The sequence below is a fragment of the Carassius carassius genome, chromosome 30 (genome assembly GCF_963082965.1).
Source record: "Carassius carassius chromosome 30, fCarCar2.1, whole genome shotgun sequence".
In the NCBI taxonomy this organism is placed as follows: Eukaryota; Metazoa; Chordata; class Actinopteri; order Cypriniformes; family Cyprinidae; genus Carassius; species Carassius carassius.
In genome coordinates, this window is record NC_081784.1 from 20,220,754 (window position 1) to 20,248,723 (window position 27,970).

The 27,970-nt window shown below is 38.0% G+C and overlaps 1 protein-coding gene and 1 pseudogene across 1 annotated transcript; one reads left to right on the plus strand and one right to left on the minus strand.

The window, feature by feature from the left end:
• Positions 1-131: 131 nt before the first annotated feature.
• On the minus strand, positions 132-18,529 carry LOC132110340 (PDZ domain-containing protein 7-like; annotated as a pseudogene).
• Positions 18,530-20,725: 2,196 nt separating this feature from the next.
• LOC132110856 (sideroflexin-1-like) lies at positions 20,726-27,927 on the plus strand. Its single transcript, XM_059517878.1, has 11 exons — positions 20,726-20,884; positions 21,824-21,999; positions 23,209-23,379; positions 23,914-24,012; positions 24,536-24,611; positions 26,450-26,535; positions 26,641-26,768; positions 26,915-26,964; positions 27,069-27,118; positions 27,203-27,250; positions 27,338-27,927. The coding sequence occupies exons 2-11, from the start codon at positions 21,836-21,838 to the stop codon at positions 27,432-27,434; spliced, it is 969 nt and encodes a 322-aa protein (XP_059373861.1). The 5' UTR covers positions 20,726-20,884; positions 21,824-21,835; the 3' UTR covers positions 27,435-27,927.
• Positions 27,928-27,970: the final 43 nt, after the last annotated feature.

Below are 27,970 nucleotides of genomic sequence, written 5' to 3' on the forward strand. Positions count from 1 at the left end.
TTGTGACTCCAGGCTGTTAATATTATAAGAGCGATAATGCAACTTGAAGTGGTTATGTGGCCCATGCTGCGCCTATTAATGGAATGGTCTTTCTCAGTTCTCAAGCAAATTAAGAACTACAGTCGACTTTTATTGATTCAACGCAAGCTCTAATTGCGATAGAAAACACTGTAATGGTTTCCACTGATTAAGAAATATTTTTGTTTGCTTGGGTGGTAGCTAATGTTAGGCCTATAATATTAATAGGGAAGGGGGGCCCAAAAATTAGTTTTGCCTATGTCACTCAAAACTCATTGAGATTCAGTCTGTTTCAGTCAGTTTCTCAGGTTCTTGGGAATTTTGATGATAAACTCCATGGGGTCTTTGGCCTTGTTGCTGAAAGCCCTCCGAATGGCATCCACTGCATGCTGATGTGTAATACCTTGGAGGGACTTTCCGTCTACAGACACCAGCTCGAATCCAGCCTACACACTCACACACACACACACATAAAGAGAGATTTCTAGAAAAGTTCAGGTGTAGGACTTGATCATTAATGCAGATGTCTGTTTTCCTGACACATCCCTGAGTATTTCTGGCAGAGCGCAGACAGGCATGCACTGTCTGAATGGCAGGAAAAAGCGAATGCTGCAGGCACAGGATGCCAATCGTTTCCTTTGCTCTCCTGTGTATGATCTCATCTGGCCTTCTTCAGACTGTGTGTCAAAGCTCTGCCAGTGGATGACATCAGCTTATTCTACTTCAGAAATTGATGTTTTTTTTCTCTCTGGTTGTAACCTTTGGCAGACCAGAAGCACAGATGTTTGGGTCTTTCAGGTCAAAAACATGACATATCCATCAACTCTCATCTAAACTCATCATCCTATCTCTGACAAAACTAACAGCATAAAGCTCAATTAAATATAAGAGGAAAACAGTCAAATCAGAGTGAGCTGGACCAAATTATGAACACCAGTCTCTAGGTGTGCATAGCCCAAAAGTTAAATACTCACACAAATGCAGGAGCGTGTCTTTGGAATTGTGTCTTTCCTGCCAGGAAAAAAGTACAGAGTACAGCGGAGCTCACAAGTGCACTTTAATTCAAAGTAGACATATTTACCCAGTCAGGATCTCTTACCAGGATGCACCTGTTTAGTCAACTCTCTACACCTATCTTTAGAGTTCAGGGTCTGTTTTCATGCTCTTCATTGGTCAAAACAAACACTGTTGTCCTCTTATAGAGACATTCTATTTCTCTTTTCATTATCACATAAATTAAACTGGAAAATGTTTATTATTTTGGCTTATTATTTTCAGCTTATAGTGCAATTTCCTGAAAAAAATATTTTGAAGAATATCGGCGTCAAAAAAAAATCCACATTTCTTAAATGTGACATTTCCCAACATATTTTCTTTTGTAATTGACAGAAGAAAGAAAGTCATATAGGTTTGGAACGACGTGAAGGTGAGTAGATGATAACAGAATTTTCACGTTTGGATGAACTATCCCAGTTAAAGAGTTAGTTCACCCCAAAATGAAACACTGCAGTGACGCTGCTGACGTGTTTTCTGGTTTCGTCCAATAACAAAGAGAACACGTTAGCAGCATCGTACGTCAGCAGCGTCCCTGCTTTGTTGTGAACGCACTCACAACAGACCTGGAAGAGAAGACAATGCTGAATAAAGTCTGAAATTTTTTTTTTTGGACTAAAATGTATTTTCGATGCTTCAACAAATTCTAACTGACCCTCTGATGTCACATGGACTACTTTGATGATGTTTTTCTTACCTTTCTGGACATGGACAGTATACCGTACACTAGGGAATGCAAGATATTGGGAAAAAATGACATTGCGATATTTTTCTGCGATATATATTGCGATATGAAATCTAATCAAATTTTTTCTTACAAACAAAAATGGGGTGAGCACACTTACATTCTCATTTTAAATGATTTAAACATCGACACCATTGTGTCAATTGATTAATATGCGTGAGGGAGAGAGAGCAAGACAGCACTAGTGTTGTTTGAAGCGTGCGGCCGGGCCTCGCTCTCTCTCTCTCTCTTGCTCTCTCTCGTGCGTTCTCTCTCTCTGCCCTGTTAAACTGACAGGACTTAAAAACACAAAACTTTCACTCTATGATAGTTAAGCTGTGCAATTAATCCGCGAATCACATTCGTCAGGGGCCGGGGAGCAGCTGGCCCGTACAGTTAATGAATAACGGATCAACTACGACAGCCTACATCGCACATCCTGCGATGTGACTATTGTGGATTCGTACATCGCGATATCGATGCTTAAACGACACATCGTGCAGCCCTACCATACACACAGCTTCAATGGAGGGACTGAGAGCTCTCGGACTAAATCTAAAATATCTTAAACTGTGTTCCGAAGATAAACGGAGGTCTCACGGGTTTGGAACAACATGAGGGTGAGTTATTAATTACATAATTTTCATTTTTGGGTGAACTAACCTTTCAAGCATTGCATTTAGTTTATGTAATGCCCAGTTATATTTCATGTTTAATTTTTCACTCAGAAATGTCACGTTAAGGATATAAAATGGGATGAGGACAACAATTCACATTGACAATTATGTTATTCTTACAAGTAGGCTTACAATTTAGCCCACAACTTTACACTGAGACTATTCCAGTCATAGTGAGTGAACCTAAAAGTAGAACACAAGAACTACTTAAGAGCATTGTTTCAAAACATTATACTTTTTTTGTGTGTCCCTTAATGGTCATTTAAAGACCTAAGATTTGTTTAAGCTGACATCCCCTTCAAACAGCACTTACATTAAGGAGACCGCAGGGACATCATCAGTCTTTTTTGTATGCCATCCGCCTTTTTGACTAGAAACAAATCACCAAAGCATTTTATGGATTCAGAGGACAAGTGAAGTCATTTATCAGCGGATAGCAGAGTACATCACTGTGTGCATGAAGAAAAAGAGAGAGGGAGAAAGAAGATGACTCAAAGAAGAAGAGTAATCAATGTGTTTAGTGCTCATACAGCTGAATAGATTTTTCACCTTCTGAACTTCAAACCCAAATCCACAAATTTGGGTCAGACAGTGCTTTTCAAAAGTTGCAACTATATTTATTTATTTATTTATATATCTTTTTGCATGAAAAAAATAATAATAATTAGGAATTGTAATCAACCATTACTCTAGCAACTACACAGTAAAAAACACGACCACAAGCATCGTCCTACCACCATTCACAACACCCTAATGGCTTAGCAAATACCTGGAAAGTTATTAAGCCAACTTGAGGTGGCCAGTTTTTCATAGACAAAAGCCCCCTGAAATGTTTTCCTCCGTCTGCCATGTGAGTCAACAACATATGATAAGAGGGATGTGACTGCAGACAATGTGTGACAGAAACATTAGCTCCAAGCTGCTGGAGCATACTTGCCACTCAAATAATACAGTTATCAGTTAGACAACAGGAAGCCTGTCAACAGGGCGCTCCATACTTTCCCTCTTCAGGCCTGTTAATCTGCAGAGCTCAGTGAAGATAGCCGCTCTGAAGCGCCCTTTACAGCTTCAGTGTGAGACATCAAGTGAATTGAGTGGAATGTAAATTAGTTGGCCTTTGGTATGAATGGAATACCCACTAGTCTTTCACACCATGTCCATGTGGAGGCCAGAGATGAGTGGATGTTCTTGGCAACTAAAGGATTTTGAGCCTGACACCAGATCTCCTGAGTGTGGCAAGTGTTGTTACACGATAGGATGTAATCGACAAGGATGTGGCTTCTCTTGAAAACCACAAACATAAGTTAAGCATATACAAAATGCATCTGCACTCAGCTATATTTTATTGGTTAAACTACTTTGGATGTTTTAGGCAATATAGAAATCCTGGCAAGGACGCGTCCTGGGAAAATGGCTCATATGGTCACCCTAATATTGTTGTAGGCTGTTTACTTGAATGCTTAGAAAACACTGAGCTTTTGATTGTGCCATAAAAGCAACAGATGCTGATTCCAGTCCAGATTAAACATATTAAAGGTGTCACCAGATGCCCACCAGTTGAGCAACTGTCATTAAGAAAATAATAATAATGTAAAATAATAATGTTTAGCTTTCTCCCGGTCCATTATAGACCTTCTAAAATGGGACAGCACTCTATTACTGCTGGGTTACTTCAGGCACTGGGCAATTCACTGCCATCTTCTGTATCTTTTCAAGGGGTAAATTCTGATACCTTATTTTACCTCTAAAAGGTGCATATTAGTAACTTAAAGGTACATATTAGTACTGAAAGTGTACATATACCTTTTACACATACCTTTTAAAAAGATAACCACCCCAGTGACAGCATTTATATGTTTATATTTTTGAGTGTATGGCATTGTGGTTCCAGAATGAATCGAATGCTCTGCAAATCTACTATATTAATAGGCTTTAGTAATACTATTATACTCAGAAACAGAGATCGGAATAAACCCCTAACCCTTACTATTAAACAATGAAGTAGGAACCTAAACCATGTCTATGGATCAAATTATAATAGAGATATGAGTGTGGTAACTTGGGCTAGAAACCCAGAAGACCCTAGCATTGTGGAGGAAACTGTTGCATAGGCAAGCTGTATTAACATTTCATAAATTTATAATCAAGTTATTTTAGTCAGACATAAATGGGATGTCTGTCATTTGAGAAACATTTCCACATAAAGTCAGGACTCTGTGACTCCAAGTAACTCACCAAGGGTATGTTTGGTCTTAGAGATAGAAACCTTGGTTAATTCATATTCTTGCTCTGGTGGGGTTTCTTGGCTGTCTGAGTGTCCATTCACTGGTTCTTTCCAGTCCTGATCTGAGCTGGGCGCAAACACCTGGGTCACTGGGGTCCTACTCCGGCGGTGTGCACTCATTTCAGTATACTTTACCTCTTTACCATTCTGGGATTTGTCCATTTTTATTCTATGTCCATTCCTATAAGGGGATCTCCCTCGCTCTGGGACAGAATCACCCCTGCTGGATAAATAGTCATGGTGTGATGTCCTGGGGAAACCGTTGTCTCTTCTCTGGGGGGAGCGTGCCATGAGGAGACTCTGAGTGCGGCCAGCCAGGATGAGCAGGACTCTGTGATGTAAGTGTCCACTGGTACATCCAAGAGAGGTGTGAAAGCTCGAGGAGGTAGTCGCCGTTCTCTCTCCAGATCTTGCACTGGCTGAAGGTGGAATCCACCACGATAATCTGTGATACAAGAGGATATTAAAACCATTTCTCTCACTCTTTTCACACTGAGTTTAACCCCAGGTTATTTTCCGTCTAAACCCTGCTTTTATTTTTGACTATTGATTTAGATGCCGTTTGACCAATGTTGGCGTGCGAGAAGGCCTAAAGAGAAAGGTCAAAATAGATAATGCAAAATTGATGGCTGCATTAGGATTGGGGTCCCGCGGGATGCCCAATGCAAATTTTGCGATTTTACCTTTGTTGTGGGAGGGACTGGGTGCACAAAAATATAGTGTGGGTCCCGCTATTCCTAGACTTACATATTTTACAGTCACTGTTATGCACATTGATCATAAACACAGCTAAAAGTCTTCCTACCAGTGCCCATGCTTCACAAAACCTAGCACAGTTTTAGGTATGCAAAATGTTTCAATACAAGCATTTGAAAAAGGGGACACATGGTCACCCTACCTTATATGAAACCTTCTCCGGAGGAGTGTTTGCACTGTTTTTGCACTGTTATCCCTGCATCACCATACAGAACTTGTGCAGTGTGAAACATTGTGGTTTTACAATATTACAGTTAGATGTTTAGCAACAGTCATCTAATTACATGCCTCATATTTGAGTTAAGAGACTGTTTTGTTCTTACCTTTATAGTCCGAAAAGTCCATTCAGGGCAATCTATAGGATTCTGTTTACCCAAGGTTAAAACTGACCCCGGTAAACTATTTCAAGTTTGAAAAGCCCTTTTTACACCAACTGTAAGTGTGGCTAAAATATTTTTTTTTAATTTGGGGCTGCTGGATGTCACGGTACAGTACAAGGCATTACCATTTGATATCATTATTGTACCACAGTACCACTAGACACAGGTGAATTTATAGATGCTATATATTAATACAACTACAAATTCAGAATCAAAGTATTTATCATATAAATAGTTTAAAAGCTTAATTAGTTTACATCTCCTTAAATCAGTGCAGATGTTGCGAAACCTCACACACACTTTCCCTTTCATCCAGAAATGTGAGCGACAATCACACATTCATATCCATGGAGTAAGGAGCGGTGTGGCGTTGCATACACACATATCTCGCTCAGATTTCAGAGGCCTCTAGCAAGGAGAGTTTTGAATTACCCCTCTGTGGACATCACAAAGGAGCTGCATTAAGCCTCAGACCTGCGTGGGTGGACGCTTGAAGGTTAAACAATGCAAGGCGACTTTCTTGCATTTCAGATACAACTTCCATTCAAAAGTCAGAGGCACATTGCAGCCCAACAGTGTGGACAATGACAGTGGGCACTGTGCACTCCAAGGTTAGGGGTTAGGAGGTCATGCAGTGTCAGCAGCAGAAAGAAACAGGCAGGCTATAAAGCAAAATAGGCAGATTATCTTCTTTTGGCAGTGATGCATGTTTGGTATCCTGGCTGTTCACAGAGCTCTGTGTCCAAGCACTTTAATAGAGAGGCGAATGGAAGGAAAAGATGTGGTAGAAAGAAAAAGTGTACAAGCAATAGGGATAACCACACCCTGGAGAGGATTGTGAAACAAAACCCATTCAAAAATGTGAGGGAGATTCACAAAGAGTGGACTGCAGCTGGAGTCAGTGCTTCAAGAACCACTACACACAGACGTATGCAAGACATGGGTTTCAGCTGTCGCGTGTCAAGCCACTCTTGAACAACAGACAGCGTCAGAAGCGTCTCGCTTCAAAAAGGACTGGACTGCTGCTGAGTGGTCCAAAGTTATGTTCTCTGATGAAAGTAAATTTTGCATTTCCTTTGGAAATCAGGGTCCCAGAGTCTGGAGGAAGAGAGGAGAGGGACACAATTCATGTTGCTTGAGGTCCAGTGTAAAGTTTCCACAGTCAGTGATGGTTTGGGGTGCCATGTCATCTGCTTGTGTTGGTCCACTGTGTTTTGTGAGGTCAAAGGTCAACACAGCCGTATACCAGGAAGTTTTAGAGCACTTCATGCTTCCTGCTGCTGACCAACTTTATGGAGATGCAGATTTAATTTTCCAACAGGACCTTGCACCTGCACACAGTGCCAAAGCTTCCAGTACCTGGTTTAAGGACCATGGTATCTCTGTTTTTAATTGGCCAGCAAACTCACCTGACATTAATTAGAAAATCTATGGGTATTATGAAGAGGAAGATGCGATACGCCAGACCCAAGAATGCAGAAGAGCTGAAGGCCACTATCAGAGCAACCTGGGCTCTCATAACACCTAAGCAGTGCCACAGACTGATCGACTGTCACGGTTGGTAAACCGTAATCTCTGGGTTTTACACTTTGTGGTGAAGTCTGTGTTCCGAAGAGAGTTTGTGTCTTCTGGTTATATAATTTCCTACACTGATCAGAAGGATGTTACCTGGTATGGGAGTTATTAGATGGCGACGGGGTGTTCCACCGTGACGAGGAGAACGCAGGATAGGAGACCTTACTGGGGACCCACAAAAATACTTGATAAATAATTCACATTAACGACACTGGATTCAGATAAAAATCCAGATTTTTCTTAACAAAACTACAGTTTTATTTATTTATTTGTATATGATTTATATCAAGGAAAAGCATCAAGTGATCAACATACAGTATAAATGAATTTGTTCAATACTGTTACAATTATCCCAGGATGCTGTTTGACAGAAGCTCAGCTAAAGTATTGTTGTCATTTTGTTTTTGTTTTTGTTTTCGGTCACTATATAATTCCCATGCATTTACTTGAGTTGTCTTATTACTCTAATTTATGGAAAACATTAATAATAAAAATTGAGGAGCTATCTAAACTTCGGTCACACTTTATTTTAAGGTCCAATTCTCATTGTTGACTAACCATTAACTATGACTTTTGCCTCAATTAACTCCTAATTTGCTGCTTATTAATAGTTTATAAAGTAGTTGTTAAGTTTAGGGTATTGGGTAGGATTATGGATGTCATGCATTATACGTACTTTATAAGCACTAATAAACAGCCAATATGTTTATAATAGGCACGCTAATAAGCAACTAGTTATTAGTGAGAATTGGACCCTATACTAAAGTGTTACCTAAACTTCTGACTGTTAGTGTATACTATTCAAACATGGCAGCTAAAATTTAAAAAGCTTTCTTACCAGAGCGTTTTTTTAGTATGTCATAGGCTTGAAGCTCAAAGGGCAAAACCATACTGTCAAAACGGCACAGATCTGTGGGAGGGATGATCATTCTACATAAAAGAAAGTGAATGTTAAATTAAAACATTCCACGCAAAGTAAAGTAAGTGAATGCTTGAGTAGTGCAAACTACATAATATATGTGAGATATTTATGTATTTCAGAGGCTGATATTTGAACACTCCTTACCTAACTTCCCTCAGCAGCAGAAGCTTCTCAGGCTTGTCCAAGATGGCCAGCAGGGGGCGCACCAGATCCTCAACCACACGCTCAACTAGAAACTAAAGAAAGGTGAAATAAAAAAAAGTGGGTGTCCCATACTCAGAATTCGTGCTCTGCATATAACCCATCCAAAATGCTCACACACCCAGAGCAGTGGGCAGCCATTTATGCTGCGGCACCCATGGAGCATTTGGGGGTTCAGTGCCTTGCTCAAGAGCACCTCAGTCGTGATATTGCTGGCCCAAGACTCAAACCCACAACCTTAGGGTTAGGAGTCAAACTCTCTAACCATTAGGCCGAGACCTTCCCCCGCCATGACTTCCCCAAAGAACAGGAGGAGATGCCCTAGTTCAGCAATTTATTCCTGATATTGTGAACTAGACATCAGCCCTGGGAGTAGACAGTCTAAATCTCACCAAATTTGTCTAAAGCACAAAACATCCTTGCAATTTAGTGCTCACAAACTGTCAATAAAGGACAGTACTACACAACTTTGAGGTAAATGAAGTAATATGGTCTGCTAGTACTTCAAGAGCTTAAATATAACTGTAGCATTGCCTACATTGAAAACATTTTGGTGTAGAAACTATTTTCACTCAGAAATTACTTGTAAATTTCACAAACAATTACAAAGAATCTGTAAGTATGCATTAAATGTGAATTAAATGTGACATTTTTAAATGAATTACTCTCTTGTAAAACATGCTCCAGTAATCTTTGTTTTAATTACAGATATTATTTTTTTCAGTGTACTGTAGAATACAGATGCCTTTTCTAGTTATCCACATAAACATCTGAAAAAAAAACACCAATAAACCTGTAAACCTGTACATGTATAAAGTCATAAATGAGACATTTTTCCAACCAAGGAGAATTTTAGATGACGCACCCTTTCACAGTGTCTCATGACAGCCGCCACCTCATCCGCGTTGAGCAGCGTGCAGGCCATGTCCTCCAACATGGGCATGGTCTCTGGGCTGGGGATGGGGCTGTGCTCCCTCATTCCAGCACAAGTCTCTCTGGGAGAACTCAACAGGTTAATTATGTGTCGACCCGCTCTTTACCTGAGGACACAAGTGCTAGAGTCAGTCTACAAGCTCTGATGACAGAAATTCTCATTTAAAGAAGTTTTGGCATCTGTGGTTCAATAAGGAATCCATTGAGGCTTTTTTAAAGAGGAAAAAGGTTCTTTAGATTATTCAAATGTTCTTCACAGAAAGAAAAAAAATCTTCTAAGGACTGTTTATTTTAATGTTCTTTGGGGAACTAAAATTGTTCTTCTATAGCAGGGGTGTCCAATCCTGCTACTGGATGGCCAACGTCCTGCAGATTTTAGCTCTAACCAGCTTCAACACACTTGCCTAGACGTTTCTAGTGAGTCTAAAGACCTTCACTATGTTTGAAATTGCCTCTATACTCTGAAACCTTAGTGGACGTTATCAAGTTCACTCATTCAATCCCACAATGCACAGCAATAACGAGTGTACAATTGATGCATGCTAAACAGCTAGAGAATACCCATAATGCACTGTGAGAGTCACAAAGCAAAATGAATTGTTAGCGTTTTGCCAGAAGACATATTTCCATTGATATTGATATTAGAAAAAACTATTTTAGTGACGATAGGTATTTCTGGCATCCATTTCATACTAATTACAAAAAAATATATAATTTTCACACTTAAACACACCACAAACATCTTCCCAACAGTATAATAAATCGAATTTGTCAAATTTAACACAGCCTGTCTAAAACATTTTCATCACTCCATTACTAAAACCCTCAATCTGTCTTAAACTTAATGCCCAAAGACAACTTATTCCACTCCTGTGCACCTGAATACATAAATGCCCTTTGTTCATACAAAGTCTTGAACCTGCATAAATTAAGATCCATAATGCTCTGTCAAGTAATATGACCATGTCTTAATTTAGCCTGGGAAAAATATGTATTGAATATACACTGAATGTACCATTTTTAGAATCAGAGGTGCCAATCTTTTTTAAGACTAACAAATCTTAACCATCCAAGCTGCTGAAAGTGTCTACTCTTCACGTGACTAAAACATTTTGGGGGTTCTAAAACTAAAACTAATCTCACCAATTTGTTTTGTGACTTTTGCAATTTTTCCATTCAACTTCCTAGTTAAATCAATCATCTGAGTTACAAGCATACTCAAAATGACATTGAACAAGTCCTATAGTAAGCACCCTTAAACTTTCACTAGAAAAGTAGTATATCTTGCAATGTATTTGATTTGAGCATTAACTTTCTGCAACACTTTCCAAGCTAAAAGAGCAGCATCATCAGCATATAAAAACATATTTTCCCTTGCATGCAGCCTGAATGTTGTTTATAATAAAAACAATAGTGGACCAGGTACACTTCCCTGCAGAACCCCATTACACACAATTTTACTCTCCGAACATATCCCTCCCACTTCTACATTCAGCACTCTCCTTGTTAGATAAGAAGCCAGCCAAGATTTTACTCTACATGAAAAACCCAAAACACTTTGTCTAATAATATTGAATGGTTAACAGTATCAAAAGCTTTCTGTTGATCCAGCAGAACCACAAAACACTTTTCCTCTATCAATCTCTTTCCTAATTAAATCTGTCAAATATAATAAGCAAGTGTCAGTTGAATAAGACTTGTGAAGCTAAACTTTGCAGGACAGTGGCCCTTCAGGAACATGTATGGACACTATTCTAGGGCATCACTGCGAAAAGCCAGTTTTTAAAAGTGAACTAATTGCAAATATGTACAAGAAATTGTAATGTTACCAGGTTAAAATGTTACAAAAAGACATTGGCAAATCTGACTGGCTGACAAGCTGTGATTAGCTTGGAGTTTTCAATGTGTTTCTAAGCTTCTGACTGCGTTTTGTTGCAGCAGGCACCTACTGAAGGCAGCTATTGTATGCAAGCTAATCATTAGCTGAGCAAAACCACTGCAGAACAGTGTACAGTAAAGCAGCTCTCTGATTTAGCCTCTTTAAAAACTCATTATGCTGCTTTCTTACTTTTTTAAAATGCAAATAACTTCCTCAGCTACTCCCTGGTATCCACAGAAAGTGATCGTCATCAAAGTCTGTTAAACCATATGTGCACTCACCTGGTTCATTATCCAAACGTTTCGGGGATTTGGATCTTCCTCTGTGTCCGTCCCCTGTCCCTTTGTCCTTCCTGTCTCTGGAGGATGACTTTTCCCTCCTGTGTCCGCTTTTAAAAAGCAAGCTGACAAAGGCTTTGGAGCGCTGCAAGGTACTTCTCTCCATCTCTACCTTGTCCTTTTGATGCTTCCTTTTTCTTCTGCTTGTCCTCTAAATATCCAAGCATCAAAACTGTGATCAAAGAGCGATCTTCTGGCAAAGAATTTTGAGTTAAATTATGTACTGAATAAATAAATGTTCATAAAGAAAAGTTTAACATTCCCAAGTAATAAAATTCATGTATTATAGGTGGCAAAGGTTGCCAGTTCAGCCCTGAGCAATAGTGACCCAGAAACTGCAGAGTTACTGAGATCACAATCTTGTTTCATCACTACTGTGTCCTCGAGAACGTCATAACCCCAGGTCACTGCAGGTCGAGAGCACTTTTATGTTGATAAACAGCTACTCTATTTATAGATACTCTATATACTTTTAGGACCATATTGCAATTGCTACAATGTGAATGTTCTATTGCCTTTTATTAATCGTTTTTTTTTTATATATTACATTTTAAATGTCATTTTCATTACTGTAAAATTTCATGAGAAACAAAACATGCTGGCGAAAAAAAATCAAGATACTTTGGCCAATTTGTTCCGACAGTTTGTTCATCGGTTCTTCTTAAATTGCTTTCTTCTGTTCACAATTTAACTAAATTTAAACAAGAGAACAAAGTTCATTATCACCACAATTTAACTACAATGCAAGAGCAAATTAAATAAACTTGGTAAAGAATTGATAAGTTGTGGTACCAAATTCTTAATTTGTGGCCATGGTATCTATTTTTCTTCTACATGTTCTTTTCTTTCTATTTTTGATTTAGGGTGAAATACGACCTGGACATGTTTCTGTGAGATTCATCCAAGAAGAATCTATGTTAAGTTGTGATTGAATGTATTTGTTTAAGGCCACAAACCCTCCGGTCATTTATCTCCAGTGTGAGGTATGAAGCCTGGCAAATAAAACAGGATGATATACACTTTGCTGTGTGGATTTTTGAGCATACATTTCTCAAGGCATCAGATTCTCCAGTCTGAACCATTAATCTTTCATGGGGAGATCCCATGCAGTAATGCGGATGTATTATGCATTCAACCAAGTTCATTTAAATGTAGAGATGCAATGGCAGCACACCGCTCTATATTTGACAAACAGACGTAGTGTGACTCTAAATTGTCAATTTCTGTTTTTTAATTTCGACAACACATACTAAGCAGAGCTTCCACAACATGGTGTGTGTATCAAATAACACAAGATCCTCATCACTGCTCTGGTTGTGACCTTGGGCCCCAACACTACAACTGGGTTATGATTTATATCAGTGACACAAACAGAGGACGGCCTTGTGCAGCGGTGATTCACAGCCTTTTGAAAGACTGTTTTTATCTCTTTAAACCAGCCTTACTGTACCTGACACAGTGATGTGACTCTGGGATCAGCGGATGGGCTTCCGAGGCTTGCTGAGAGCCACCAGGAATGCCATTTTAGGGGAGTCCAGAGTCTTTTTTTCCCCAGCAGAGAAGGTCCTTGTCTGAGATTTGGCAGTCCCAGTGTGGATCACTGTGTCTTTTAACAGGACAGTTTCACCAACCGTTTGGCTGGTTTCTGTGGTTATGACCCTTTTAGATCTTGATGTGGCATCAGGCTCTGGTGGGTCATTCTGCATGGCTGTCTCTCTCCGTTCAGAGCTGGGCTGGCGTGAGCGTTCCTCAGTGGAGATACAGACATCCACCATCTCTGAGCCGAATACAGAAGGGAACATGACCTGAGAGAGGCCACTGAGAGAGCTGACCGGCGTCCCAGAGGAGAGAGAGGAAGAGGAGGAGTAGGAGTCTGAACCCTGGGAGGAAGAGGGCTGGACTCCATTAGCCACTAAGAGGGAAAAATAGAGACTTTCATTTAATATATTTACTCAAGGTCAAAATATGATTTATATATGTGCCTATAGATTATATATTTTAATATATTTTTTATCTATCTATCTATCTATCTATCTATCACTAGGTCCACCTTAATACATTCATTTATACAAACAAAATTATTTTTATGTATTAAATCAGATAGGAATAGCTTTTTTTTGGATAACAAATGCAATTTGTGAAATGATAAAAAAAAACATAAATATAGCAACAGACATGGCAGCCAAAAGCCTCATAAATATTAAAGAAAGTCTTGATGTACTTTTTACGTCTGAATGAACAATATATCAATGTCACTAGTGTTAAATATGGAGCAGAAATATATGACTTTCTGTCCTGCAACCTAAATACTCCTGAATCACCATGATGTTACAAACATGCACAATCCCGAATGATTTATCTGCATGTGAACATTAAGATCTAATCTGTGGCTATTTTAAGACACTGCCATCCATATTACATGGAAAACAGAGAATCGGAGAGCAATGAAATAAATCTGGCATGACGTAGCCGGTTGGCATTCAGCTTTAATCTGGAGATGGACCGTCCCTGTGCACACCATCAATTTAATAATTAAAATTGTGTTTTTATAAGATATAAGTGCATAAAAGTGGGTCGCTCTAAACAAGCAATCTATCCATTAATACTTAACAGATATGATGTTAAATAGTGAGGTTTGCAAGCATCGTTTACATACATTTATTAAGCCAGCTGTACTCCACCACCATCTCCTTATAAGCAGGATATCGGCCAGCCTCCTAGGACAGGATATTACAAATAACACAATCATAAAACACTTTTTTAGAAAAAACTTAATTGTACAAATTAAGTCTAAAAAGCTTAAAAATGACTTGACAGGAGGATATGACCTCAATTCTGATGTGCTAGGTGTACACTGACCTCACTAAAGGCTCTCATGAAGTCACAGTTAGTTTGTTACTTCATAAAAACAAAACATCATTAAGCTTGAACATCAAGATGATGGTTGGAGGCAGTCTGATCTGCCTTGCAGGAAAGTAAGTCACTATAAGGCCACATCATTCAGGAGCTATATTCGAACAGACTGCAGCACAGTTCAAAAACATCCCTTTCTCCTTTTGTTTTGATCCTTGTCTGACATTTTCTCACATTGTCATTTCACTCATCACCAACAGAGCTCATACCGTACTTAGCACCAAAAAGTGGCATCAACAGCTAACAAAGCAGGCATTTAGCAGCCCTATATACTTACAGCACAACTGCAGGCTGATAGAGCCTTGACATGGGGGCAATGAGAAAAGGCCATAAAACGAGGCTTTCTGCTGATTAGAACTTGATCCCCAAGGCCTGGTGAATAATGCACACCTGTTGGCTGTTTATCACAGGTGGAACCTGAGCTCTGCCTGAGAAAAGCGAGCAACCAGCAACTGTTTTCAACATTGATCATTAAAAGAACTGTTTCCTGAGCAGCAAATCAGCATATTAGAAAAAATTACATTGAAATTTCAAATGATGTAAAAAAAAAAATTATGTTTCTTTTTTTCTTTTTTTTTTTTTATGTCATTTATAATTTAAATGTAATTTATTCATGTGATGGCAAAGCTGAATTTTCAGCATCTTGTATCCTTCAGTAATGTGTATATATATATATATATATATATATATATATATATATATATATATAGTTATTTTAAATTGTTCAAATAAATGCATCCTTAGTGAGCATAAGAGACTTCCTTCAAAAAAATCTTATGAACACCAAACTAATTTCTGCACTACAGCTTGGTCAAGCAGAACTGTCCCAATCTTTCATACCCTTAAGTATAAATCCAGTGTTATACACAAGCAGACACAAACTTCCAGGAGGACACAAATATGCTTCTGTAATAAACTTGCTCACTCTACTATCAGTTAATGAATTGGCATAGAAGACCACTGAGGTAACTCTACCACTGCTGTATGCTGAAACAGAAGCTGAAGAAAAAGATTGCTCAAGTAAAGGCCAAGAGTCACAGGGTTTCCATTCCGTTAGTTAATGCAGGGGGGAAAGAGCCCATCACTAGGCTCTGCTTATCTTCTCAGTTCAGTCAGTCTAATTAAACTCCATCATTCAGCATATCTGCAACAAGTAAATGCCTAAAGAAACAGGATTTCAAACAACACACTTTTCTGTTATGAGTTGTCAGAGGTTATGTGGACAACCTCCAGGAGGCAGGCTTGTGGGAGACAGGTCAAGCTGCCATACAAACAGCTAAAGGTCATGTGGATGCTTTTAATTACTTATTTGTATAGCTATAAAAATAAAAATAATTTATTTAAAAAAAAAAAATTATAATCATAGATACACAATATTGCATGATATATACAATATCTCATTAGATACACAATAACATTGTCATATTGTTTGACAGAGTACAGGCCTGGTGATGCATCAGTCACAAAATCATCAGTGTAGAATAATGCTTCTCAACCAGGGATCTTCAGCAGACTTCCACAGGATTACTTAAAATTCTCAATAATTTTTTTTTACCTGGAAAAAATATAATGTAAACTGAGAATAGCTGTATTTTACACTTTAATAAGTATTGGTTTTATTGTTTTAAAGAATCAGATTCTGAATAACAAAATGAATCATTATTAATTTTAAATATTAACACTCCATGGGGATGGACAATAAAGTTAATAAAAATGTTTGAAAACAAACAACAGTAAAGAAAAAAAAGCTTAGCCAATTTTGTTGACTGACAGTGGTGACATGGTACAGAAATAATATTATAAATGATGTTCAGCCTGATAGAATGTGCTTAGCCTGATTTAAAAACAAACTAAATAGTAAATCAAGTTCAAGTGAGCACATAAAATCTTTACCCACTCACCATGTAGTCTTCTCTTTTGAATAGCGGATACCAGGCACCTTCCCCACATGTCTCACTACCACGCGCAGACGATTATTTCCTGTCAGGACTTTTACTGCACTGCTCATGGTGATGCTCTCCAGACTTATGCCATTGACCTTGACCAGCTTGTCCCCAACACACAGGCCTGCCAACTCTGTAGTGTGGAATGAGAAAACGAAATCACATTCACTTGAAACTCACCAATAGCTTATACATACATACCCTGTTGTAAGATCAAAAAAAAATCTTAAATCTAAGATAAATCTTAAATCTCAAATGAAAATCTCAGTCCTGTGACCTCATCAGTTGTACCTGCAGAGCTGTCATCCTCCACCTTGCTGACAAAGATTCCCAGGCCATGTTCAGAGCCTCCCCACACACTGAAGCCCAGCCTGCCATCCTCACTCTTGTCCACAGTAATTGTGTGGATGTCTTCACTGTCATCCCCACCTATGGTGCCCCGAAATCAAACACAAATGGAATGTTCCTCTGAAAATAAATTCTTTATACAAATCACACGTTTATTAATGGATTTTTTTATGTTTTTTTTCTTATTATATTATTTTTCTTATTATATTATTTTTCTTATTATATTATATTATATTATATTATATTATATTATATTATATTATATTATATTATATTATATTATATTATATTATATTATATTATATTATATTATATTATATTATATTATATTATATTATATTATTAAAAAAGTTGTGGCCTAATGGTTCGAGAGTTTGACTCCTAACCCTAAGGTTGTGGGTTTGAGTCTCGGGCCGGCAATTCCACGACTGAGGTGCCCTTGAGCAAGGCCCTGAAACCCAACTGCTCCCCGGGTGCTGCAGCATTAATGGCTGTCCACTGCTCCATGTGTGTGTTCACTGCTGTGTGTGTGTACTTTGGATGGGTTAAATGCAGAGCATGATGTATGTCACGTCACTTTAACTAATGTAAGAATTTCTTTAAAAAACTAAACATACATTTTTTATTAGGTGTTTTTACATATTTTTAAAGGGAAGGAAAGTCAGCCAACAGTTGTATGGGATTCAGCAACCCCTTCAAAAGCATCACGGGATCCTGTTTGTTATTTCATTATTTGATGACACTGTACTGTTATTGTCCTAGGGAAATTTATAGATATGGATCTGGTTGATAAAGTCAATAAGATAATTTTCCTGCTATGTCTGATAACAAATACTATATAGTTTATAACTATATAGTTTTTTTTATTATTATTATTTAATCTAAGAAATAAATAAAACACTAAGAACTAAAGTTAACCATTTCAAAATATCCAATTTCAACTTTTACTACTTATTTTTTTAAAGTGAAATATTAGCCAATAACAAATACAGTACCATTATATTTTGATCCTTAAATGGAATAAATATACTTTAGAAAATATTACATCAGCCCGACTCATACAAAAAATTTAAATATTTTTTGAGTTATCAAATTTGTATGAATTTATATCATTTGATTCATCTGACAAATTGCTTTGTTCCTCTTTTGTATGTCTCTTTGGATAAAAGTGTCTGCTAAATGCATGTATTTAAATTTACGAAAACATATAATGTTTGGAAAAAAAGGAAAACAAGAAGCCTTCATGTTCACCCCTAAACCTAAAGTGACATAGGCAGATTGTACAAAAATGTACAAATGAGAGCGTACAAAATTATTAATATTCCCCACCAATTTGCCAAAAACCTAAAACAGCACTGAACTGCCATGAGAATGTGTTGGTTACCTGCATGTAGATCATGTCAAGGAGCAACGCTTGTAGAAGACTCACCATCGACAGGTGCATTATCGAGGATGACTCTGCCCATAGGAGGGAAGATATCACTCCTCTCTGGCGCTGCTGCTTCTTGTGGAGGTAGTGTGGTAGAGTAGAAGTGCCCGAGGGTCCTTTGAAAAAAACCTTTGAATGTTGCCTCAGCAGTGACATTTACATATATTTGATTATTGGTTCAGAAAAAAAAACTAAAACTTTTTCTTAATGGATTAATCAAGAGAATTACATTAAATTTAGTTTGTGATTCTTTTATTTTCACTTTCAATTCAATTTTTAAATTTAGTTTTGAAAAAGACATTTGTATGTGACTACAAGTGTGTTCCATCACATAGAGCATCTTTCATGTGTTACCAATACCAGTACCATGTTTATTAATAGTGATAATAAAGAGTCAGTAGATGTGTCCAAGTGACCAGTATGAAAATCTCTTTCGCTCAGAAGAAAGCAGTAGAGGTCCTCTTATGAATGCGATGTGCTGGTTCTGTCTAACAGGATCATAGTTACATAATCTGAAAATAATTGCCAGCACATTGAAATTTCTCATGTAAACAGACAAGTTGTTGTTACCAATATACATTTCTACTGTATTCGTACATGTCAACAAACCAATACAACTATAAAAAAAATAACGTATATAATCAAATTCTTAAATTATTCCTTTACCCTTAAAATGACGACAGAAACAGGTTCCGATTTCTTTAAATAAATCCAATGAATCCAGTACGCGTCATCTTGACCCCTTATGTGTTCGTCAAGTGTTTTGGGTCAGAGAAGAAAATAAACTGGTGTTGTCCTGACGTTAGTCTAAACAGGAAGTTGTCGCTGCCTCATCCTCAGCACCTCGGACAGCGCCCAAGCAACAGGTTGCGTAAAGCGCATTGAAACGCTTCAGTTAACAATATAACAAGACAACATTCTCAGATTTGAAGTATTGTCTCCCTTCTACAGAATAAATATCCCAGTTTAAATTAATCAGGGCGAGAAGATCTTAAAACTATACAAAGATCATCCTCTGTGAGATACTTAAGACACAGATGCAATTAACAATTTAGTTTGAAATCACTTGCATAACCAGTAAGTTTTTTTATTATTCATCCTGAATAAAAGCTAATTTACCTTACTTATTTATCCCACTTAGGCTGCTGTTAATGTTATGCATAAATGCAAGAAAAACAAAGTCTGATGAAGTAAAATGCCTTTACCTGTCTCCATGTTGTGCCGCGTGCCCTCACCTGAGGCAAAGGCAATATTAGCCTCCTTTTAAGCCTGCCTCTCAAAGCATGTGATTGGATTATGTGGAGCAGCTCAGAAGGACACTGCACAAATGTATTTACTCCAGTGGTTGACAATCGTCACTCATATCATAAGAGTATTATATGAACAGTGGTCTTGTTGAACAAGTCTCACGTTGGTCTGCAGTAAGCGTTCGATGCCATCAAACACTAAATAAAGATGCAGCATGCTTCTTTTCTCATTTGGGCTTAAATGTCTATCCAGATTAAATGACTGCAACTAGAAGTGGGTGAGAATTTATTTTGATCAAATGGTGAATGTGAACTTGTCTTCATGCAGTGGATCCCCTTTGGAGCTTCAAGGAGATCGGAACATCTTTCGTGACACTTTACTGCTATTCAGTGGTCATTCAACGACATTTCTTTTCTGTGAATTAGTTTTTTAAGTGTACTAAAATTGTAAACTGAATTCGCCACTCAAAATGTATAATTAACAACCTTTAATGTATCTATTGTGCATGTAAATTTCAGCTTTAGGCATCTCTTTCACGATATTAATACTCCTTTTATCACAAATGCAAATAAAACCAACAATTGTCTATCATCCCAAATTGCAGCTATATATTTAATTTTGCTCATCTTAAAGGTCAAAAGTGCTGAAAGCGCTTATTTGGATACTATAGGTAAATATTTGATATAACTGAACTAGGTGTTTTTCACATATTGCACCTGTCTGTGATAATCATATATTTTGTAAATATATTTTAAAAAAGAGAGTTAGCAGAGCTGCCCGCCCTTGTTTACCCAATCAGAAACGTTTTTAGGCGGGATTTTGGAGCAAGTACAGTAGCTAAATCAGTGGATAACTGGCTGAAGTTTCGCAAAATGGCTGATATCGACTTTGAACACACTTAATACCATTTCTAAAAGCTAAAACCCCCCATTAGAGCAAATCGGGAGGTCAGTGTGAAAATCACGAATCAAACAGCCAATCATAATGCAGGTCTCATCCAGGTCACGCCCTCAGAACAGCCACCAATCACAGCGCCGCTCTCGTCCACGCCCAGTCTCACGAGCCAACTGTGGATCTGTGTACTCTAAACACCGCCTTTTCACACAAAAAGTGCCCGTTCATCATTTCACTTCACGCTGATTTTCAAGGCACGACCGGAAGTACGTTCAATCCTGTCATCAAACGGAGGAAGGCAGTCAGCACTGAGGTCAACTGCTTCAAGGAGTACCTGCTCGCTAACGTTACCTGTGGTGTTTTAGCAAGGTCTGTGTCAGATATTTTACTGAATGACTCTTCAAACACAAATGCACGTTTGTCTGTTTTGATATGGTTGTTGTGTTCATGTACGCGATATTACGTTGAAGCTACACGGTATTTTACCCCGTTGAAGGAGATTTGAGTTTGCTTGTAATTAAATAGTATACTTTATATGGGAAAACAGCACAAACAACTCCGTTTAACAAAGTGACAGCTTCGGTCAATTGAGATTAAATGAAAAATGTTGGTATTTTGCACGTCCTTGTCAGTTTACATCGCACCAGCACGGAAGTTAGCTTTAGCTATAGCAGTAAAATTACGGTTTATAGTCGCTCGCTCTCCATGGTAACGTTAGATAAACAATACAATTTTCGTTGGTTAATAAACAGTTCAGTTACGTTACATACTCTCTGCAGTAAACAAATATTGCAAACCCAACAGCCCCGGCTAGTCCTTCCTCTTTTTATATGCATTGCTAATCTCACATGTTCATCTGTCAGGCATTATTGTTTACAGGCGTGCATTGCAGTAAACGAAATAATAAGCATGAACATAAAGAAAGAGGGTCCGTCATGTTTATTAGTAAATATAGTTTAAGAACGGTTACTTTTAACCATCCCTTTCGTTAAGTTTCTTAGTTTTACTTTCACCTTTTAAAACCATTTAAACTATTATGCCACCCACAGCTATGTTGGCATAGATGCAGTTTAACATTCTTCATGACAGATTTAACATTCTTCATGACAGATTTAACATTCTTCATGACAGATTTAACATTCTTCATGACAGATTTAACATTCGATTTAGCATTCTTCATGACAGAGATGTTCAGGGAGATGATCATTGGTTTTTAAGTCTACCAATTACCTTTGTTCCCACAAATCAGGTTTAAACCGCTACTTAAACCATCTCGCTATAACCCAGACTTATTTATGATCCCCACAGAAATCAAATAGGATGTCTGGAGATTTGCCTCTGAATATCAACATTAAAGAACCACGATGGGACCAGGGCACGTTTATGGGCCGAGCTCAGCACTTCTTCATGGTGACGGACCCCAGAAACGTGCTGCTGTCCAGTGAGGTTTTAGAGGATGCCAGAGTTACTGTGGAGAACTACAGGTCTGTGGTCCCTCTGGACTGTTTTTAATGCTGTATCTGTAAACTTAAGGGGTGAAATACTGTACTTTAATATAATGAAGAAACCACTAGCCATACCAATCACAGCATTGCTGGAAAAGGTTTTAGAGTGTGAAATGTAGAATGATTGTTTTCCTTTCTAAACTGACTCGAGTCTTTAAACACTGTAGCATGGATATTGTTTTCCTTTCTAAAGTACCCACAAGGACAGTAAACCAGACTGTGTGTGTGTGTGTGTGTGTGTGTTTGATTTTACTTCCTCTGACACCCTGTGAAGTCTTATTAATGGCTGTTTTCAAACACTCCCCCATCTCCCATTGGTCAGTCAAACAGATACCAGTCCCACCCCAAATGCCATTGGTCAGTGTTTGCTGGTTGAGACACTCAAACAAAAATAGCAATGTTTTGAAAGTGGCACAGAGCTTTTCAGAGTAATCAACCTACTGGCTTACTTATGTCTGTCCAAATTAAGCTGGGATAGGAGAAACTATTTTAAAATCCCAAAATTACACACTTCACCTAGGGCTGGGTGATATGGCCAAAAACTTCTATATATATATATATATATATATATATATATATATAGAAAATGTAGAGAATACCGAAATATACACCGCATGTTGAATTTCAACTCAAAAATACCAAGTTTTTATATATATATGTCCAATAAAACAATGTTTATATTATTATTATATTAGTATTATTATTACTTTAATATTATATTAAAGGCAATGAAAACAAATATGGTGGAAGTAGGCTATGCTATCCATTCTGTGCAAAAAAGGTATTTTGTAACATTACAATCTAATAAAAAAAATAAAATAAAGCTTTGTAAGGCAGAGGTTCAGTTCATTAAACTAAAAATTAAAGTAACTAAACACAAGAACACAGATTAATTGCATTTCATTTTCAATGACCCCATTACTGCTATATGCTATTATAAAATAGATTATAATAGCATATAGATTTAAAATATATAAAAATATTTAAAATTCTACATATGACACAATTAATGAGCTCTTATTCTATTGTGCTCCATCTGTTTGGTGTGCATGCACAACTCGAAATACCGCCCATCCTTAACTTCACCTTTAAATACTATTTCAGCTCTCCATGCTGTTGTCAGTTTATCATAGGATCAGTCTATTATGGTTTTGATGTGTTACTGTACTGCTGTGCCCTCCTTTACAGGTTGGGAATCATGAAGCCTGGGCTAACAGAAGATCAACTATGGAGGGCCAAATACATTTATGACTCTGCCTTCCACCCAGACACAGGAGAGAAAATGCTGCTAATTGGACGCATGTCTGCACAAGTGCCCATGAACATGACCATTACAGGCTGCATGCTTACCTTTTACAGGTAAGCACACTGCCAAACTGGATCACTCATTGTTCTGGACACCATATGGCCAGGACGTATATATAGACCTAAAAATGTCTTCTATTTAAGCCGGAAAAGGAAACTGAGTAAATCTTTCCATGGCTTGGGATAAATATCCCCTCTCAGTTCTATGAATATTTCCTAAATGAGTCATGGAAAAGACAGCACTTCTATTGAATCGCTTAGTTTGGAGGTTTGATTCAGGGTTAGGTTTATTTTGTGCTCTCTCAAAACATTGACAGAGTAAAAGAACATTATGACTAAGATTATAAAAAATATATATACTTTTACTGGTTTTATATACACTTTTTTTTTTTCCACTTGAATCAGTGAGTCATCTGCAAATGAGTCATTTTGAGCAAGACCAACATGTAACTCAAATGACAGCCTTGTTTGGGAGAATCTTATGACTACAGCTTTGTTTATGAAAGGGTTTTTAATTAGAAATAGTCTGAAATAGATTCTTTTTTTTAATTATTATTATTGAATTTAAGTCTCTCTCATTGTAATCAGGACAACCCCAGCAGTGGTGTTTTGGCAGTGGGTAAACCAGTCCTTCAACGCCATCGTCAACTACACTAACCGCAGCGGAGATGCGCCAATCACCGTGAAGTATGAAGGCTAAGATCACTACTAGAAACAATCTAGATGCAGGTTTCTGTATGGAGGTCATCATTTCTTAATGGTGCGGTGTGTTTTGCCCACACTATGTTGGTGTATTACACAGTTTAGTTTCCTGAAAACCGTTGCATGAGCCAAATTGCCATGATACAAATGTTGGATTCTGTTTCATGGAGTAGAGATGTCAGTGTTTCATGATCACTACACATTCTGAATACAGGCATATTCTGACAGCATAATCATTTATTTGTTTCTATTCTGATCATTTATTTATTGACAGTTTATCATGTATCTGTAAACAGGTTATGCAGTGAGGCTTGTATTTTTCTTTAAAATGACACGTGCTTTAGGGATGAATACACTACTTTGACATCATAGCTTTTTCTAAACCCAAGTCTTGAAAAAGGAGGGTTGTGCATTCTGTAATATCAGTAATTATGAGTTCCATGAGAAATATTAATGGTATTGATCTGCTCAGTATTAAGACATATCTATTTTATTTTAACTTTTGCAGTCAGCTTGGAGCAGCTTATGTTAGTGCTACCACTGGAGCTGTAATAACAGCCCTTGGACTGAAGGCCCTGACCAAGGTCTGTCCTTTCACTAAACTACTCAATGTTTATTGTTAATTACAGAGTGACTTTAAGCAAACAAAACATTTTACCATTAAGATATCAGTTTACTACTCACTATTGTTTTAATTTATGTTTTCATATATACAGTCGTGGCCAAAAGTTTTGAGAATTACATAAATATTAGTTTTCAAAAAGTTTGCTGCTAAACAGCTTTTAGATCTTTGTTTCAGTTGTTTCTGTGATGTACTGAAATATGATTACAAGCGCTTCATACGTTTCAAAGGCTTTTATCGACAATTTCATGACATTTATGCAAAGAGTCAGTATTTGCAGTGTTGGCCCTTCTTTTTCAGGACCTCTGCAATTCGACTGGGCATGCTCTCAATCAACTTCTGGGCCAAATCCTGACTGATAGCAACCCATTCTTTCATAATCACTTCTTGGAGTTTGTCAGAATTAGTGGGTTTTTGTTTGTCCACCCGCCTCTTGAGGATTGACCACAAATTCTCAATGGGATTAAGATCTGGGGAGTTTCGAGGCCATAGACCCAAAATTTCAACATTCTGGTCCCCGAGCCACTTAGTTATCACTTTTGCCTTATGGCACGGTGCTCCATCGTGCTGGAAAATGCATTGTTCTTCACCAAACTGTTGTTGGATTGTTGGAAGAAGTTGCTGTTGGAGGGTGTTTTGGTACCATTCTTTATTCATGGCTGTGTTTTGGGCAGAATTGTGAGTAAGCCCACTCCCTTGGATGAGAAGCAACCCCACACATGAATGGTGTCAGGATGCTTTACTGTTGGCATGACACAGGACTGATGGTAGCGCTCACCTTTTCTTCTCCGCACAAGCCTTTTTCCAGATGCCCCAAACAAACAGAAAGGGGCTTCATCGGAGAATATGACTTTGCCCCAGTCCTCAGCAGTCCATTCACTATACTTTCTGCCGAAGATCAATCTGTCCCTGATGTTTTTTTTGGAGAGAAGTGGCTTCTTTGCTGCCCTTCTTGACACCAGGCCATCTTCCAAAAGTCTTGGCCTCACTGTGCGTGCAGATGCGCTCACACCTGCCTGCTGCCATTCCTGAGCAAGCTCTGCACTGGTGGCACTCCGATCCCGCAGCTGAATCCTCTTTAGGAGACGATCCTGGCGCTTGCTGGACTTTCTTGGACGCCCTGAAGCCTTCTTTACAAGAATTGAACCTCTTTCCTTGAAGTTCTTGATGATCCTATAAATTGTTGATTTAGGTGCAATCTTAGTAGCCACAATATCCTTGCCTGTGAAGCCATTTTTATGCAACGCAATGATGGCTGCACGCATTTCTTTGCAGGTCACCATGGTTAACAATGGAAGAACAATGATTTCAAGCATCACCCTCCTTTTAACATGTCAAGTCTGCCATTCTAACCCAATCAGCCTGACATAATGATTCTCACCTGAGTTAACAAGACGATTACTGAAATGATCTCAGCAGGTCCTTTAATGACAGCAATGAAATGCAGTGGAAAGGTTTTTTTGGGATTAAGTTAATTTTCATGGCAAAGAAGGACTATGCAATTCATCTGATCACTCTTCATAACATTCTGGAGTATATGCAAATTGCTATTATAAAAACTTAAGCAGCAACTTTTCCAATTTCCAATATTTATGTAATTCTCAAAACATTTTGACACGACTGTACACTACTGTTCAAAATCAATTCAGTCTCTTATGCTTACCAAGCCTTTATTTGATCAAAATTGTGACATTTTATAACAATTTGAATAACTGTTTTAATTAATGTGTTCTCAGCAGCCATCACTCCATTCAGCAAACAGCAAAATATGTTTCATAAAAATACAAACTCTTTTCTCAGAGCTTGCCAGCTATTATGGGGCGTTTTGTTCCATTTGCTGCAGTGGCAGCTGCAAACTGTATCAACATACCTTTCATGAGACAAAGGTTAGTGAGAAAACTGCTCTTCAACATTTGAATTACTAAAATGAGCATATGTTGGTGTTGAATCATCCATTGAATGAATTTTCTCTTTTCTCAATTCTTCTACAGAGAGCTGAAGTGTGGTATTCCTGTTACTGATGCTGAGGGAAATCGTCTCGGAGAATCAAGTAAAGCTGCTCAGCAAGCCATCGTACAGGTGGTGGTGTCTCGTATCGGCATGGCAGTGCCAGCCATGGGTAAGCTTTTCTAGATGTTTTTCATCTAAAAATTGGAGTTCCTCTATATTTTGCTAAAAAGTATTCAACCACTAAATCTTTTATTCACAGCCAAATAAAGTAGTCAAAATGAAATTTAGAGAATGTTGTGAATTTTCCTCAAACAGCTATTCCTCCAGTTATCATGAATGCCTTAGAAAAGAAGGCCTTCATGAAGGTAAGGAATCCAAATTACAGACTCATTTCAAGTATCTCTCTGAATCTGTGTGATGTGATGGATGTGTTTTAAACTGCTTTGTAAAATTTCTGTTTATTTCTCAGCGGTTCCCGGTTCTCAATGCCCCTGTACAAGTTGGACTTGTTGGACTCTGGTGAGTTTTTAAGGCAGTGTTTATTTGCTATACAATGCAATCGTTGTTCAAAACAATGAATGGATGCCTTCTCCATCTCCACAGTCTGGTGTTTGCCACTCCACTGTGCTGTGCTCTGTTCCCACAGAAGAGGTGAGTGCTTCTAATTTAGAAACACTTTTGCCGTGGTTTGACATGCTGATTTAGGTTGTTGTTCTGTTCTGTTTTGTCTTTGTGAAGTTCTATGAAGGTGAGCAGCTTGGAGCCGGAGCTTCAAGAGAGGATACGAAAAAACAATCCTCACATCACCAGTGTTTATTTTAACAAGGGTCTGTAATCAGGTCTAGGTTGCAGCCCATGTTGATGCCCTCCACTGCACTGGAGGTTAGTGGGCACAACTTGAAGAGTAGAACATATTTATTTTTGTTTTGCTGTTCTAAGTTATATATTTTTTGTCAGTTTTACCCAAGTTATTGTACTATCCAAAATGATTATATGTACAGTGAAGGTCAGAACTTGCTGCTGGATTTAGTTTAAGATGCCTGAACGTTAACTGCTGCATTGCTTTACACCTCCATCTAGTGTTGACTGCACAACACTATATAGACTGCATAGACTAATTTCCCAGTATATTAATTTCCAGGTTAGTGGCTCAAACGTCTGACTAACTTCACTCTACCATGTGCGTTATTACTAAAGACAGTTACAGAAATTAGGTTTTCAACTTTATTCTGCTAGGAGTATTTCCACCTTTCTCCACTCCACTATGTGCCCATTAAGTGCACTTATGCAGTGAATGCAGTGTGCATTCACCTGTATGTACTACAAAAGAAACCCTAAGATGTGCAAACACTCCTTCATGAGCGCATCAAA

Excerpts from the sequence above, each read along its gene's own strand:
- LOC132110856 (XM_059517878.1), top strand. The coding sequence starts at position 21,836 with ATGTCTGGAGATTTGCCTCTGAATATCAACATTAAAGAACCACGATGG. Across the intron at positions 23,380-23,913 it reads TGCATGCTTACCTTTTACAG|GACAACCCCAGCAGTGGTGT; the intron begins GTAAGCACACTG and ends CATTGTAATCAG. Across the intron at positions 26,769-26,914 it reads CATGGCAGTGCCAGCCATGG|CTATTCCTCCAGTTATCATG; the intron begins GTAAGCTTTTCT and ends TTCCTCAAACAG.